General features: G+C 37.7%; 1 protein-coding gene across 1 annotated transcript; it reads left to right on the top strand.

Annotated features, from left to right (window-relative positions):
* Positions 1 to 241: 241 nt before the first annotated feature.
* Positions 242 to 15,663, top strand: LOC126777068 (myrosinase 1-like). Its single transcript, XM_050499937.1, has 11 exons — positions 242 to 376; positions 6,977 to 7,080; positions 8,296 to 8,443; positions 10,989 to 11,155; positions 11,468 to 11,728; positions 12,432 to 12,520; positions 12,711 to 12,858; positions 13,323 to 13,486; positions 13,845 to 13,997; positions 14,857 to 14,945; positions 15,520 to 15,663. The coding sequence occupies exons 1-11, from the start codon at positions 348 to 350 to the stop codon at positions 15,656 to 15,658; spliced, it is 1,491 nt and encodes a 496-aa protein (XP_050355894.1). The 5' UTR covers positions 242 to 347; the 3' UTR covers positions 15,659 to 15,663.
* The last annotated feature ends 714 nt before the right edge of the window (positions 15,664 to 16,377 follow it).

A 16,377-nucleotide genomic window follows, 5' to 3' on the forward strand; every position in this document is an offset into this window, starting at 1 on the left:
GGTATCAAATGGCCGTGTGTGAATAATGTCCCAGGATATTATCATTATTATTTTATTATTCGTTTATGTATGTAGTGCTAAGTGTATTTTATTTAAACAACTGTATATTAAAACAGTTGATTTAATGTATAATATAATAGTGATAACTGGCTTAATAGGTTAAATACAAATAGTGAAGGTTTTTTTCTTGGCTTAGTGTGAAGATGCCACTATCAAAAATAGATTGGATGTGTTCAAAGCTTTACCCATAAAGATTTAAAGTACTTTCTGATATAAATAACTCGCTATAGATAATGAAAACGGCGATATAAAAGTTCTGAGTCTGAGCGAAATTGTCAGTATTCAATATGTGTTGGTTAAAGACAGTTGTCATAAGGTTAGTAAATGTTTTTTTCTTTAAATATTTACTTACTTTTTTTTAAATACGATTTTATTATTAATTGAATATAAAACACTAGCCTGTAAGTTGATTAAATTGAACATAATTCTGTAATAAATATAAAATCATATTTTTTATGTATGTTTGCAATGTACATAATTTTTTTACAATTACATTCTTAATTTTTACAATATATATATTTTTTTAATTTTTTAAACATATAAGTGAAAACATATTTTTGCTCTATTAATGCTCTTAACGCTATTAATGCTCTAACTAATAAATATTGTATATCATCTGCATAGATGCACGATGTTTTGTTTTTTTCTTTCAAATATAAAATTTATGATGGCAGAAAGAGAGCAGCAGCTATATAAATCCTAATATTGGTTGTTCAAATTTTTATCAATGTTGTTATCGTTAATATTATACGCGTTATATGGAGCTGCCGGCCCAGTGGCTAGAACTCGGAAATATTAACCGAAGACTTTGAGTTGAGTTGAGCCCCACTGAAGTGTCATGTGCTTAAATTGTGCTTACAATTCATCTCGTGCTCAGCAGATGAAGATCAGTTACATAAGTATCCACGATCCCGCAATCAAGCAGCGTTGTTTGTCTAATCTAAGTAGAGGCCTTAGTCCAACAGCGGGACAAATGAAATTATTTTTTTGTATCAAAATCGGTTCAGTATTCGGTCTTATTAACATTGTTCAGCGGGTGATTAGTTAAACAATGCTGTGTCTTCTTCTTTCGAATGTCAAATCAATGATGGCAATCCAGCTTACGTTACTAACTGAGATTCGCACAATTCCCGATAACGTAAGGTCAAATTATTAGTATTAATTGGTTATAAAAATGAGTAACGAATATCGTTTTATATATTTTCATCACATGAACTATATCGTTAATACTTTTTAAGCCGTCTTGAAAAAGAGGTTTTCTACTGGTGGTAGGGCTTTGTGCAAGCTCGTCTGGGAAAGAACCACCCACTCACCAGATGTTCTACCGCAAAACAGCAGTACTTGGTATTGTTGTTTTCCGGTTTGAAGGGTGAGTGAGCCAGTGTAATTAGAGGCACAAGGGACATAATATCTTAGTTCTCAAGGTTGGTGGCGCATTGGCGATGTAAGCGATGGTATAACATTTCTTACAATGCCATGTCCAAGAGCGTTAGTGGGCATCAGGTGACCCATATACTCGTCCACCTACCTATTTTATAAAATAAAAATAAATAAATAGAAATCGGACCTTTATGTGTGTTTGTATGTCTGCGATTTTCTCATAAACTACTGATCCGGTTTGGATGTGGTTAACGGAATTAAGTGCGTAGTTATTCAGAGAAGGTTTTAGTTTATTAGGATCAGATAAAAAAAATAGTTGACTTTTGGATATTTTACACGAAGTAAGTTAAATGTAAGGTAATATCGAATCGCTCGAAGCTGATAGTTTTAAATATGTATTAATGAAAAATAATATTGAACATACAACATACCAGTAAAGGATTCATAGTGGGTGGTTATATATATATAGCTATTGTACTCTTTCTGTCATCACTAATTTTACATTTGAAAGAAGAAGAAAAGAAATAAACATCGTGCATTTATACAGGTGATCCACGTTTTCGAGTTTTCTTCATGAATAAGAATAATATTAATTTTAATACATGTTTTTTCATTTTTATTAAAATAAATAAAATAATAAACGTCGTACAATTACGAATGGGGTGGTCGGTTATCTATTTATGGGGATTTAACTGTTTACTTGGCAATTTTAGGAGATAAGATAGCGCGGTATAACATTTATGAATAATAAATTATCTTTATCTTAGACAAGGCATCATAATAATGCTTTATAAACTTATATTATTCATAGTTATTATTAAAAGTATAAACACACGATGGGCCATTCGCCGGAATGCTGAATAATACTAAGTATTGCTGTTTGAAGGCGTGAATCTTAACCGATGATCGTGGGTTCAAACCCGTGCAAGCACCACTGAATTTTTATGTGCTTTATTTGTGTTTTTAATGCATCTTGTGCTTTACGACGAAAGAAAACATCGTGAGGAAACCTACATGTGTCTAATTTCACTGAAATTCTGCCACATGTGTATTCCTCCAACCCGCATTGGAGCAGCGTGGTGGAATAAGCTCCATACCTTCTCCTCAAAAAGGGAGAGGAGCCCAGCAGTGGGACATTCACAGGCTGTTACTAGTATTGCTGTTTAGCGGTTAAATATCTGATGAGTGGGTGATATATAACCAGACGGGCTTTCACAAAAATTTACCACATAGTAAAATTAATGTGATTTGGAGTTATTGAATTTAAAACTAAACATACTCGTAGATAAGCGGAAATCATTAATTGAATCAGTCACTCAAAATATAATGCTGTTTTACAAAGACCTCGTTAATCCATCTGTTTTTTTTTTTTTATATATTCGCCGGGAGGGCAAATGACTCTACTCCACCTGATGGTAAGTGGTAGTAGAGTCCAAACGCGACGACGGCCAGTACAGACGGGAAAAACGTTCTGCACTAGCCGCCTTCGCCTTGCCGGCCCGCAAGATGCCTCTTCACGCCTCGTTTGAAGGAACCCGGGTTGTAAGAGGAGGGGAACACGTGAGCTGGTAAGGAATTCCATTTTTTGGAAGTGCGACAAAGAAAGGAGTTGCCAAATTTCTTTGTTCGCGATGGAATTGATGTCACAGTTAGGCGGTGACATCGAGAACCAGCTCGCGTGGACTTAAGAAGGAAGGGGGAAGCAGGAATTAGAGAGAATAATTCCTCAGAGCACTCGCCGTGATACAGTCGATAGAAAGCGCTCAGTGCTGCTATCTCACGACGCAATTGTAAAGGTTCAAGGGTGTTTGTGACCTTTACGTCGCCAATAATGCGTACGGCACGTCGCTGCAACCGGTCCAAGGCCTCAAGTAGGTACTTAGCGGAGCCATCCCAAAGGTGCGAGCAATATTCCACGCAAGACCGTACCTGTGTTTTGTACAGCAGGCACAGTTTTTGTGGCGTGAAAAAGCGCCGCACCTTGTTCAGAACTCCGAGTTTCCGTGAAGCTGTTTTTATAACAGCCTCGATGTAATCCCTTGGACTAAGGTCGCAGCGAACGTCAATCCCCAGCATGGCGATTTTGCTTTGCATCACCAGCGGAGTACCACAGAGGGAGGGAAGAGGGGAAAATGTTGACTTTTTCGCCGTAAGAGCGCATACCTGTGTTTTCTTGGCATTAAACTCAACAAGATTATCAGAGCCCCATTTGGCGATGAGCTCTAACGTCCTATCGAGTTCAATGACAAGATTCTTCCGCCTCTCCTCAATTTCCGCTCGCCCAGCCACTGCGCGTCCGTGGTATCCACCATGCACTGTACTATCGTCTGCATAGCAATGTATGTTCCCAAGAGAGAGCATATCATTGATATGCAAAAGAAAGAGTGTGGGAGATAGCACAGATCCCTGGGGGACCCCAGCATTCACTACATAGAATTGTGAAGCGCAACCATCAACTAAAACACGAAGGCTACGCTTGTGTAGGAAGCTGGCAATCCAGGTGCATAGCTGAGCAGGCAGACCATATGCCGGCAGCTTGGAGAGAAGACTTCTGTGCCAGACCCTGTCGAAAGCCTTGGAGATATCGAGGCTGACAACCAACGATTCTCCATGCTTGTCGATAACTTCACCCCAGAGGTGCGTTACGTACGCTAGAAGATCACCTGTGGACCGTTTTGGTCGAAACCCGTATTGACGATAATTAATTAAAGAGTGATCTTCTAGGTAATGGATCAGTTGGTTGTTTAAAATCTGTTCCATCACCTTACAAAGTATTGAGGTGATAGCTATTGGCCGATAATTTGCCGGGTCAGACCGATCCCCTTTTTTGGGAACCGCTTGCACATTAGCTTTTCTCCAAGCCTCCGGCACACTTCCCGAAGAGAGAGAAAGTTGGAACAGGCGCGTTAACACAGGAGACAGCTCCGCTGCGCACTTCTTCAGCACTATGGCTGGTATTCCATCGGGACCGCTAGCTTTCCGTACATCAAGTGATTGCAGCTCCGCACGCACATCACGTTGCCTGATTTTAATGTCAGGCATCGTATGGCCACATGCAGGTATTGTAGGTGGCAGTGCACTACAATCATCGATGACGGAATTGTCGGCAAAGAGTTTAGCCAGGAGATCAGCTTGCTCTTGCGGACTGTGAGCTAGCGATCCGTCCGGATTTCTGAGCGGTGGCAGCGAAGGTTGGCAGAAATTGTTTTGCACAGACTTGGTCAGACGCCAGAAGCTACGGGAGCCCCTAGGATGCGAAACAAGGTCATGACCAATCTGTACAATGCGCTGTGTATCCGCTCTCGTGTATGCCTTTCTACAGGACTTGGAATTTTTATTATAGTTTGCTTTCAGTGAGTCAATGTTAGATGCCCCGCTAATGCAGCCGTTGATCCACTTGCGATATGCCGCCTGCTTAGATGATACAGCATCGGCACATTCACGAGTGAACCAACGGTTACGCGTACTCCTACTGACGAGATCTGAGCTAGGAATGTAGTATTCCATTCCCAGCATGATCTCGCCAGCAACGGCAGCGGCACTAGCTGTCGGGTCATTCCCACTGAAGCAACGTTCCTTCCAAGGGACCGACGCATAGTAATCGCGCATACCGTCCCAATCCGCCGACTTATAGTGCCAAACGCGACGTTTGCATACCGCTAGTGGCGGCAGCTTGGCCTGTGGCACTCTGGTAGAAATAAGGCTGTGATCCGAAGAGCCAAGAGGAGCCTGAACCACAACCTGATATTCCACCGGGTGAGAAGTCAGCAGAAGGTCCAGTAGAGAAGGTGCTTGCCCATCAATGTCTGGGATCCTGGTGGGCTGATCAACCAGTTGGGTCAAGTCATGTGTGAGAGCAAAAGCATGAGCAGTCCTTCCAGCATGGTCAGTTTTGAGGGATTTCAACCAGGATTCGTGGTGAGCATTAAATCCCCCAAAAACACCAACACCGTTAGGAAATTGCTCTTGCGCAGCATCTGCCACCCGACTAAGATGGTCAAATAATCGGCTTGTCTCCAAGTCACCATTGTGGGATCTGTAGAGGCACACGTAGACTCGGCTCTGACGAACCAGGTCCACACGTACCACCAACATGGAGAAGGAGGGGTCCTCCAAGCAGCGCAGTCGGTGACAGCAAACATCCGTCCTGACGAACAAGCATACTCCGGCTTTCGCTTTGAAGGATTCTTCAAGCGTGTAGCCGGGATAATTAAGGTAGCTGGTATCGGCAGGACGGAGTATTTGTGTCTCCGTGAGAAACAACATTGCTGGCCGTGCTGTCTCGAGATGGTGGTGGACAGCGTTGAGGTTAGTGTGGAGTCCTCGGATGTTAGAGAACTCGACCTCAAACAGCGAGGGTATGGTGGGGGTGTGCACCGCTGTACGACCGTTATTTCTTTTTTGTTGCGCCATTTGGGAAAAATGAAATGGAAAAGAGACGTGAAGCGAGCGATGTATTGCCACGATAGGGATGGGCAAAGCGTGGAGGCGTGTTTCCCCAAGTGGTTGCCAAAAGGAAAAATACACTGACCCGCCGGACGGAAGGGCCCCCGAACCCCCCCGGAAGTGGCCGCCGGGACCCCACCTACCGGTCACCAACCGGCACGACAATCTGTTATCCAATCACATTATCTTAATACAGGAATCCCCGCCAAGACGAGACAACGGAAGCGCAGGGCGCTACCTACGTTTTTTCCAAGCGTTTTGTCGTATTTTCGGATACTTTTGATTCGGTCTGATGTCACTAGAGTACCTATCAAACATACCACGTTTCGGGTTAAAGAAACTTTATTTCTCATTAAAAATAATATTCACTTACATGAGAACATAAGATAATTACATCATAATATAATCACAAGTTTAAAATATATATATATATATATATTTTTTTTTTTTTTTTATAGAAAAGGAAGGCGGACGAGCATATGGGCCACCTGATGGTAAGTGGTCACCAACGCTCTTAGACATTGGCATTGTAAGAAATGTCAACCATCGCTTACATATCCAATGCGCCACCAACCTTGGGAACTAAGATTTTATGTCCCTTGTGCCTGTAATTACACTGGCTCACTCACCCTTCAAACCGGAACACAACAATATCAAGTATTGCTGTTTTGCGGTAGAATATCTGATGAGTGGGTGGTACCTACCCAGACGAGCTTGCACAAAGCCCTACCACCAGTAATATTAGTATAGCGACCAATATAACCAAGTCGTCGTGAACCAACATTATTATTATTAACTTTATTACATAAGTGTTTAAAAAAACTGTAACAAAATTATTACTAGCAATAAAGATAACAAAACCGTATTAGATTACACTATTGTCTGTAAATGTTATAGATAGAGAAAGTTTTTATTTTTATTTTACATAGGTAGGCAGACTGGCAAACTTCCCACCTGATGGTGAGTTAAAACCACCATGTAAGCATATCCCTTACATCGTCACATCAAGCCGTCACGACATACATCTTACCCTCAATTCGCGCCAATACATTTTTACATTCAAATTTATTAATTTGTTATTTTTCTTTAGTTTTATGGTGAGTGCTGTGGTGGGTAGTCGAGATTTCCCCCCTGATTTCAAATTCGGTGCAGCAACTGCTGCTTACCAGGTGGAGGGTGCCTGGAATATTAGTGGTAAGTGACTGATCTTAATTTTTATATAATACATTCATCTGAGAAAAACGCGATTAAGTCATGATCGAAGGGCCTTGCGCAGGTCTGTCTTTGTATTTCGCCACGGTAGCATGATCACGGATGATGATGAAAGCGATCCTGTGGCGCTTCTCGTTAAGACGGAAAGGTTACCGCTGGTTTTTTAGTAGGTATTCCGATGTTCGGGGTGCACTCGGCGCCTTGAACACATACCCCCCCACTGTTGCCGTAGGGGAAACGCGTAATGCGTTTTTCGAGCGTAAAAAATAAAATAAAAATAAAAGGTCTGTCTTTGTATATAAAATAGGTAGGAGTGGGAACTAAGATAGTATGAGCATATTTTGTCAGAACGTTCCTAGTTCTTGTCATCTTATGTAATATATAATACAATATTACTCATATGTTTATAGTATATATATTATAGATGTATTTATTTTGTAGATGTTATATTTGTATGTATATATATTTTTGATTACTAATTACGGTCTTTACGGATTTCTACTTAGCTTAAAGGTTGACTGGCAAAGAATGCCTTCAGGCATTAAGTCCGCCTTTTGTCCGTACTACACATTGTGGTGGTCAAAATTTTTAAATAAATAAATAAATATATCCCTTGTACCTGTAGTTACACTGGCAAACTCGCCCATCAAACTGGAACACAACAATACTAAGTGTTACCTACCCAGATGGGCTTGCACAAAGCCCTACCACCAAGTAAATTGGTAACCATGTTGTTGAATTGATATCACTCGTTCATCAATTATTCTGCCCCCAAACATTGACCAACATTATTTTGTTTTTTTATAGAATAGGAAGGTGGACGAGCATATGGGCCACCTGATGGTAAGTGGTCACCAAACGCCCTTAGACATTGGCATTGTAAGAAATGTCAACCATCGCTTATAGCCAATGCGCCACCAACCTTGGGAACTAAGATTTTATGTCCCTTGTGCCTGTAATTACACTGGCTCACTCACCCTTCAAACCGGAACACAACAATATCAAGTATTGCTGTTTTGCGGTAGAATATCTGATGAGTGGGTGGTACCTACCCAGACGAGCTTGCACAAAGCCCTACCACCAGCAGTGTTTTAACATAAACAAGTTTGCTTTTCATATAAATATATATATATATATCTGATGTGATAAAAGTATTAGTGCCCTCGATTAGCTTAAACGTGTAACTTTTTATTCCAGATAAATCAGCTAGCATTTGGGACAGCTACGTGCGGAGGCACCCTGAGAGAATTCATGATGGGTCTACGGGAGATATTGCCTGTGACAGTTATAACCAGTGGAAGAAAGACGTTGAAATCGCAAGCAACCTTGGCTTGGATTTCTATAGGTACATATACCTCAGTAAATAAATTTTAAGCTCATATTAAGAAAGTACCTATTCATAAAATAAAGTAAATTATACTTATATAGATAATATAAGTACTTGTAGTTAGTATTTCGTTAATTTACATACGAAACGACTATACAACAAAACACATTATATTTAAGGAAAACAACTTGTTTAAAACAGTAAATAATGCTTAATAATCGGCTTCATTTATAAACGTTTAGCGGGTGATATGTTAAATAATGCTGTCTTCTTCTTTCGAATGTCAAATTAATAATGACAAAAAGAGCGAAATCAATGTTTATAAATAAAGCTGTGAATATATTTTTATGATTAACATTCGGTGTAGTCTTGAACAATTTAAACTCACAAAATGTTCTAAATCTATATATTTGTTCAATGATTTTTGAATCAGGGTCCAAGACACACGTCACGGTAGCATGCGAAAGTTATCTCGTGGTGCTCCTCGTTGAGACGGAATGGGTACCGCTGGTTTTTTAGTGGGTATTCCGATGTTCGGAGCGCACTCGGCGCCTTGGACACCAGCGATCCCCACATAAAATAACCCCCCCCCACCCTGTTCCCGCAGTGCACAGATGACGAATAAAAAAAGCTGTTCGAGGTTAAAACTCATATGATATTGATACATCTTATCCATATAAGGAAATTGTTGGCTACACCAGTCAATAGGTCAAAATTTCGAATATATGTATATAAAATATATGTAGGTATACCAATACCTTCGAAAAATGAAGATAATTCCATTAGTTCTCATAGATTCTTAATTAATTTTCAAATCCTATTAATTTGTAATTCCGGTGGAATTCTGAATTATTGTCACTAGATGAGGCTTTTTCATTTCATACATATCGCAGTTACAATAACGTCATTAAATAAGCAAAAAAACACGCACTAGGAATACAGATAAACTAAAATTTGGTCATAGTGTTATCAATACACTCATTTCCGTAGAAAATCACCAAGAAATGACTAAGCAACAAGGTGTGCCTATTAAAACGAAATAGTTTTCAATAGGCTTGCAAATGTTGTCAATAGGATTGCAATTCTTCAAGAAGTCACCAATATCAAAAGAGCCCGTGTACTTACAAACGTATGTAGCACTTCTCATAGAGTGTAAGAGGTGAGGAGGTTGTTTGTTGTTATAATAGTAAATATATGTTCACTTTTGCCTTGAAATTTCCATTTTAACAATATCGATAACCTATTTGCAACACGGATAATTATATATATAAGGTTATCAAATACATATGTATACATATATCTATATATAAATCAATATATATAACTGACTGATTGACATATCGACGCACAGCCTACTGGGGTTAGCATGAAAATTGGCATACGTGTTCCTTTTATACAGCAAGTTAGCACAAAGGAAGGATTTTTAACGTTTAAGGGAAACAAGAATAAAGTTCACTTTAACTTAAGAAATAATATTAGATATAAAGTACTATTAATAACATAACTTATAAGTCTACATTTTGTGCCAGTAAATAACTTTTTAATCTTTTTTTGAATAAAATAATTGAGTTTACTGGTTATAGGGCCTTGTGCAAGCTTGTCTGTGTAGGTACCACCCTCTCATCAGATATTCTACCGCAAAACAGCAGTACTTGATATTGTTGTGTTCCGGTTTGAAGGGTGAGTGAACCATTGTAATTACAGGCACAAGGGACATAAAATCTTAGTTCCCATGGTTGGTGGCGCATTGGCTATATAAGGGATGGTTGATATTTCTTACAATGCCAATGTCTAAGGGCGTTGGTGACCACTTACCATTAGGTAGCCCATATGCTCGTCCGCCTTCCTATTCTATAAAAAAAGTTCGCATTTATAACGTCTCTTGGTAATGTATTGTAAGGCTGTGATCCTTCGTATAATATAGTTTTTATGCCATACTTAGTTCTGAATTTCAGTAATTCTATTATGTTGGTTTATGTTTTTAAAAATTTAACCCCTAGAGTAATAGCCAGTGTCACGCGGGATGATGTAAGAAGGCCTTTAAAAGTAATGGTGGAATAATGAAACGCACATGTATAATTATATAAATACATACATACATAAACCCGTAAATCATTACACTCCTTTTTTCGGGCAGTCGTGTAAAACGCATGTAGTTCGTTATTTTCATATAGGACATTGTATATAGCTGACTAAAAGTAAAAGAAAAGTATTAGTTCTTATCAGGGTTTGTACCTGCTTTCTTAGATTATTCACGTCTTCTAACCATTGCGCGATCTTGGCTCAAAATAGACATATACATATGGTGACTTTCTATAGGCTATTATAGACATTATTCGAATGAATTAGTACGAAACATACCGAAACATTACTGGAAATTGACCCTCCACATTTTTGGGTATATTTACGCAGTTCAACTTTGAAAATTCATGGCTGCTTAACGATATCGATAGTTCGCGAGCCCTTCGTCCAGGAGCAAAAAAGTGACGAAAATCGTGGAAAAAGGCGCTAACTGTCGCGAGTAATAATACTGTTAAAATTAATATGTAATTGCAATTTACAGGTTCTCAATTGCATGGACAAGGTTAATGCCATCCGGTTTCCCGCATACTATCAGTGAAGACGGAAAGAAATACTATAATGAACTGATTGATGCTCTGCTTGAAAAGGGCATCGAACCCGTTGTCACGCTTTACCATTGGGACTTGCCGCAATCCTTGCAGGACTTAGGTATTTCAACGTGATGATTAGTAAATAAGAAAATTGTGACAAATTTTCATCCAATACACCTGGTTAACTATAGATTTTCGATAGAACTTTCTGAACGTTTTGACACACCGTTGAACACGAGATGAATTATTAACACAGATGCATTATTTGAAAATGAAAACTCAGTTTTATCTATTTGGATTTAAAAACGTTATTTGGATTTAATAAATCAGAAGTTGCGATTCATGTGTTCTAATCGTGGATCATCTGGTCTCTTTAATTCTTAAATCTCTAATTGTATAACTACGTGTGACCTAAATTTTCTTACATCAGGTGGCTGGGCGAATCCTTTAGTATCTGATTGGTTTGCGGATTATGCACGCGTCGTGTTCTCGCTCTACGGTGATCGTGTCAAAACCTGGATAACACTAAATGAACCTATAATCTTCTGTGAAATAGTCTACAATACCGCCATGCACGCTCCTGGAATTCTCAGTGCTGGAGTCGGTAACTACATCTGTAACAAGCACGCTATGCTCGCCCACGCCAAAGCTTGGAGAATATATGATGAAGAATTCAGACCAAAATATAATGGTAATTTCATGCTTAGTACAATTACTATTTGAAGATTATAATAGAACCAAAAATATAACACGGTTTAAACACAAATTCAATCTAAATATTAATTCTTTTAATAGGATTTCTTATAAATTAATAATATCCTGGGACATTATTCACACATGGCTATCGAATCCCAAATTAATAAATTTTATATGGATAATATAATATGACTCCCTTGAGTATTACCGCTTATATGATTAAAAATATCATATTAATCTTTCATCAGATATTCTACCGCAAAACAGCAATACTTGATATTGTTGTGTTCCGGTTTGAAGGGTGAGTGAGCCAGTGTAATTACAGGCACAAGGGACATAAAATCTTAGTTCTAAAAAGGTTGGTGGCGCATTGGATATGTAAGCGATGGTTGACATTTCTTACAATGCCAATGTCTAAGAGCCTTGGTGACCACTTACCATCAGGTGGCCCATATGCTCGTCCGCCTTCCTATTCTATAAAAAAAAAAACAATCTTCGTTCATTTGGATATAGTAAGGAATATCTATTGAAGTAACATCATAAAGTTTTCTAGGCGTATTTGTCACGTATAAATCGAGCCAATGATCTCGGATATTATTGGCAAAACGTGGAGAATTAAAACAATTAACTATATTATTTGACCAAATGTGAATTGATTTTAGGAACAATAAAATTAATTCTTAATGTATATTTTACAGGCAAAGTGTCACTTTCGAATCAAATATTATGGCTTGAACCAGAAAACGAAAATGATGTCGAAATAACTGAATTGACAAGACAATTTATGGTAAGTTTTTTAATCATTATATTATTTTGAATGTTAAATGTAATTAATCCAATTAATATAAAATTCTTATAGGTTTTTTTTCTTACGACACAATTTTATTTTGTAACTTTTTAATTAAATCAACTAAGTTTATTTAATATTACATTGAAACATAAATATTATATCTAAGTTAAAATAAAAATTCTTATAGGTTGGTATGTTTGCCCATCCAATATACTCCAAAGAGGGAGGCTGGCCGCCGGTCATTGAAAAAATAATTGCAGAGAAAAGCAAGAAAGAAGGCTTACCAAAATCAAGATTACCAACTTTTACTCAAGAAGAAATAGATTTCATAAAAGGTTTGAATTTATACCCCAAGGTGTATTCATTTTCTTGACATTGTAATTTTTATTTGTAAATAATAGGTAGGGGGATTTTCCATAGGGCCCCCTGATGGTAAGTGGTCACCACTGCTCAAAGACATTAAATATAAGAAATGTTAACCATCTCTGACATCGCCAATGCACCAACAATTTTGGGAACTAAAATGTTATATCCTTCATGCCTACAGGCACTCAAGGTTACACTTATAAGTTCTTTTGTTTTGCGCTAGAATATCTGTTAACTGGTGCCCAATCAAGACTAAAATACTTATGTAATATATATATATATATATATATATATATATATATATATATATATATATATATATATATATTTAATTTAAAGGCAAATTATAAGAAAGCGCAAAATTATGGATATTTCGAGAAAATTGATATTATTGTCTTTAGAATTCGACTTCAGCATTTTTTTTCATTTACAGGAACTTACGACTTCTTCGGATTCAACTATTACACTTCACGGGTCGTGAAACCAGCGAAGGAAAGAGAACCCATAGGTCCATGGCCTTTTGCCGGTGCACCTGATCTTGACATTATCCTATCTGTTAGACCTGAATGGAAACCCGCAGCAACTAGCTGGTTCTATGTACGTATTCTACCTTGAAATTAAAAGTGAATTTTTGATAATTAAAAGGAAGCTGATTTAAAAAATAGCATATTATATTATGTTTCAATGATGCTTAGCAAGAATATAATTTGATAGTTCAAAAATTTTTTCTTCATCAAACATGTAACCTCTAAGAAGGTCGTATCCATATAATTAACGAAACTTGTTTTGTTCACTGGTTACGAAATAACTTTCATGATAATGGACAAGAATCATTACCCATATGCTAATAACTAGCAATACATTCTTCATAGATGGAGGATCTATGAAATAATTTATGGTCTTCAAGACTCCAAATACATTGGTTCAAGTTAATTTTTATTTTTATTTGATTCAGATATATCCTGAAGGACTTCGTCGTCAACTAGCCTGGCTTAAGGAACAGTACGGAGACATTGAGATACTCATCACTGAGAATGGATACGCAAGTTACGACGGCGGTTTAGATGATCATGACCGAGTACAATATTATAAGGAGCATTTGGAACAGGTTAATAGGAACCACCAAATATGCACACAACCACCACCATTACCAACCACCTTTATGCACAAATATGAGTGCGAGGGAAGGTCCTGGATTGAAAGGGAAAATTTACTGGTGGTAGGGCTTTGTGCAAGCTCGTTTGGGTAGGTACCACCCACTCATCAGATATTCTACCGCAAAACAGCAATACTTGATATTGTTGTGTTCCGATTTGAAGGGTGAGTGAGCCAGTGTAATTACAGGCACAAGGGACATAAAATCTTAGTTCCCAAGGTTGATGGCGCATTGTTGATGTAAGCGATGGTTGACATTTCTTACAATGTCAATGTCTATGAGCGTTGGTGACCACTTACCATCAGGTGGCCCATATGCTCGTCCGCCTTCCTATTCTATAAAAAAAAAAAAAAGGCTTTCCAAAATATTGTTGTTGTATAGAAAAAAATGTCAAAGTGTATCTGCTTGAGATAGATATACTTCGACACAGTTTTAACTGATCATCCTAAAAGTTGACAAATACTCGTTTATGTTTACACTTGTTACCGTTAAAGGATTTTTTTTAAATGGCTAGGCGGACGGGAATATGGGCCTGATAGTAAGTGGTCACCATCGCCCATAGACATTGCCTCTCTAAAAAATATTAACCATTCCTTTCATAGTCAATGTGCCACCGACCTTGGGAACTAAAATGTTATATCCTTTGTGGCAAAAATACTAAGTATTGCTGTTTAGCGGTAGAATATGTGATAAGTGAGCGGTCCCTACCCGAATCGGTGAATTATATAAATTTAATTTAATATTATAAAATGATTACTTAAATATGCTAATAATTAAAGAAACATTTTGAGATTTGTTTTGTTTTTTTTAGGTTCTTCTAGCGATCGAAGACGGAGTCAAGGTAACAGGATACACAGCCTGGACGCTGATAGACAACTTTGAATGGTCTGATGGTTACCGGTAAGATATTGGAATGACTATTGTTGTTTTAGCATTCTTGTTTCATTTCTAAATCATTGGTCAAATTCTGATCAATTTGGCCCCAAACTTCTCTCATTAGTTACCTTTTACGTCATCGACTACCACCGATCAATGTATATGTGAATGATTATTTGTATATAACTTTTATTAGCTTCAATTGAATGTAGGTATGTAACTAAGTTATTGACATATTTTATGTGTATTGGTAATATACTATATAAGAGTAACAGTGAATTTCCCACTGCTGGGCTAAGACCTCCTCTCCCTTTTTGAGGAGAAGGTATGGAGCTTATTCCACCACACTGGTCCAATGCGGGTTGGTGGAATACACATATGGCAGAATTTCAGTGAAATTAGACACATGCAGGTTTCCTCACGATGTTTTTCACCTTCATCGTAAAGCACGAGATGAATTATAATCACAAATTAAGGACATGAAAACTCAGTGGGTTTGAACCCACGATCATCGGTTAAGACTCACGCGTTATTACCACTATTAAACTTATTATTATTAAACTAACTTAGTAATATAAAATAACGATTATTATTTCAGATCCAAGTTCGGTTTATATCAAATCGACTTTGAGGACCCTCTGCGCAAGCGCACGCCTCGAGCCTCCGCACACTATTACGCAAGTGTTATTAAAAACCACTCATTAGATGTAGACACTAAAATAACAGATGAACTTTAGTTTTTTAGTTTAGTTTTACTTTATTAAAATATATTTATACTTTTGATAAAAAAAAAACTTTTTATTTAAGAAATCCTTAAGTATGTTTTAAGTGATAATCACATATATGAATTTTATGTAATATTATATATTATTATCAGTGTCAGATTTATGCCTAAGACCCCACTAGTTCAGGAGGCCCCTATATATTAGGCCTATACATATAAAACAAAATATATTTTTTCCAAACGGCTTCATAATACTCTATATAAACAAGTCGAAGTCAAAAGTCAGAGTCAAAAATCTTTATTCAATATAGAAGCGTTACACTGACTTATTGGTTGTCATAAATCTACCACCGGTTCGGAAATAACTCCTCAGAACTGAGAAGAACCGGCGAAAGAAACTTAACGGATTCTTTATTTATATCTCATTATTTACATGGCTAGGCAACACAATAACAGTTTTTTTTTTATTTGTAATAACCATTTTTTTTATAGAATAGGAAGGTGGACGAGCATATGGGCCACCTGATGGTAAGTGGTCACCAAACGCCCTTAGACATTGGCATTGTAAGAAATGTCAACCATCGCTTATAGCCAATGCGCCACCAACCTTGGGAACTAAGATTTTATGTCCCTTGTGCCTGTAATTACACTGGCTCACTCACCCTTCAAACCGGAACACAACATTATCAAGTATTGCTGTTTTGCGGTAGAATATCTGATGAGAGGGTGGTA

The sequence above is a fragment of the Nymphalis io genome, chromosome 22 (assembly GCF_905147045.1).
Source record: "Nymphalis io chromosome 22, ilAglIoxx1.1, whole genome shotgun sequence".
NCBI classification, from domain to species: Eukaryota; Metazoa; Arthropoda; class Insecta; order Lepidoptera; family Nymphalidae; genus Nymphalis; species Nymphalis io.

Excerpts from the sequence above, each read along its gene's own strand:
- LOC126777068 (XM_050499937.1), top strand. The coding sequence starts at position 348 with ATGTGTTGGTTAAAGACAGTTGTCATAAG. Across the intron at positions 11,156-11,467 it reads GCAATCCTTGCAGGACTTAG|GTGGCTGGGCGAATCCTTTA; the intron begins GTATTTCAACGT and ends TTCTTACATCAG. Across the intron at positions 12,521-12,710 it reads AATTGACAAGACAATTTATG|GTTGGTATGTTTGCCCATCC; the intron begins GTAAGTTTTTTA and ends AAATTCTTATAG.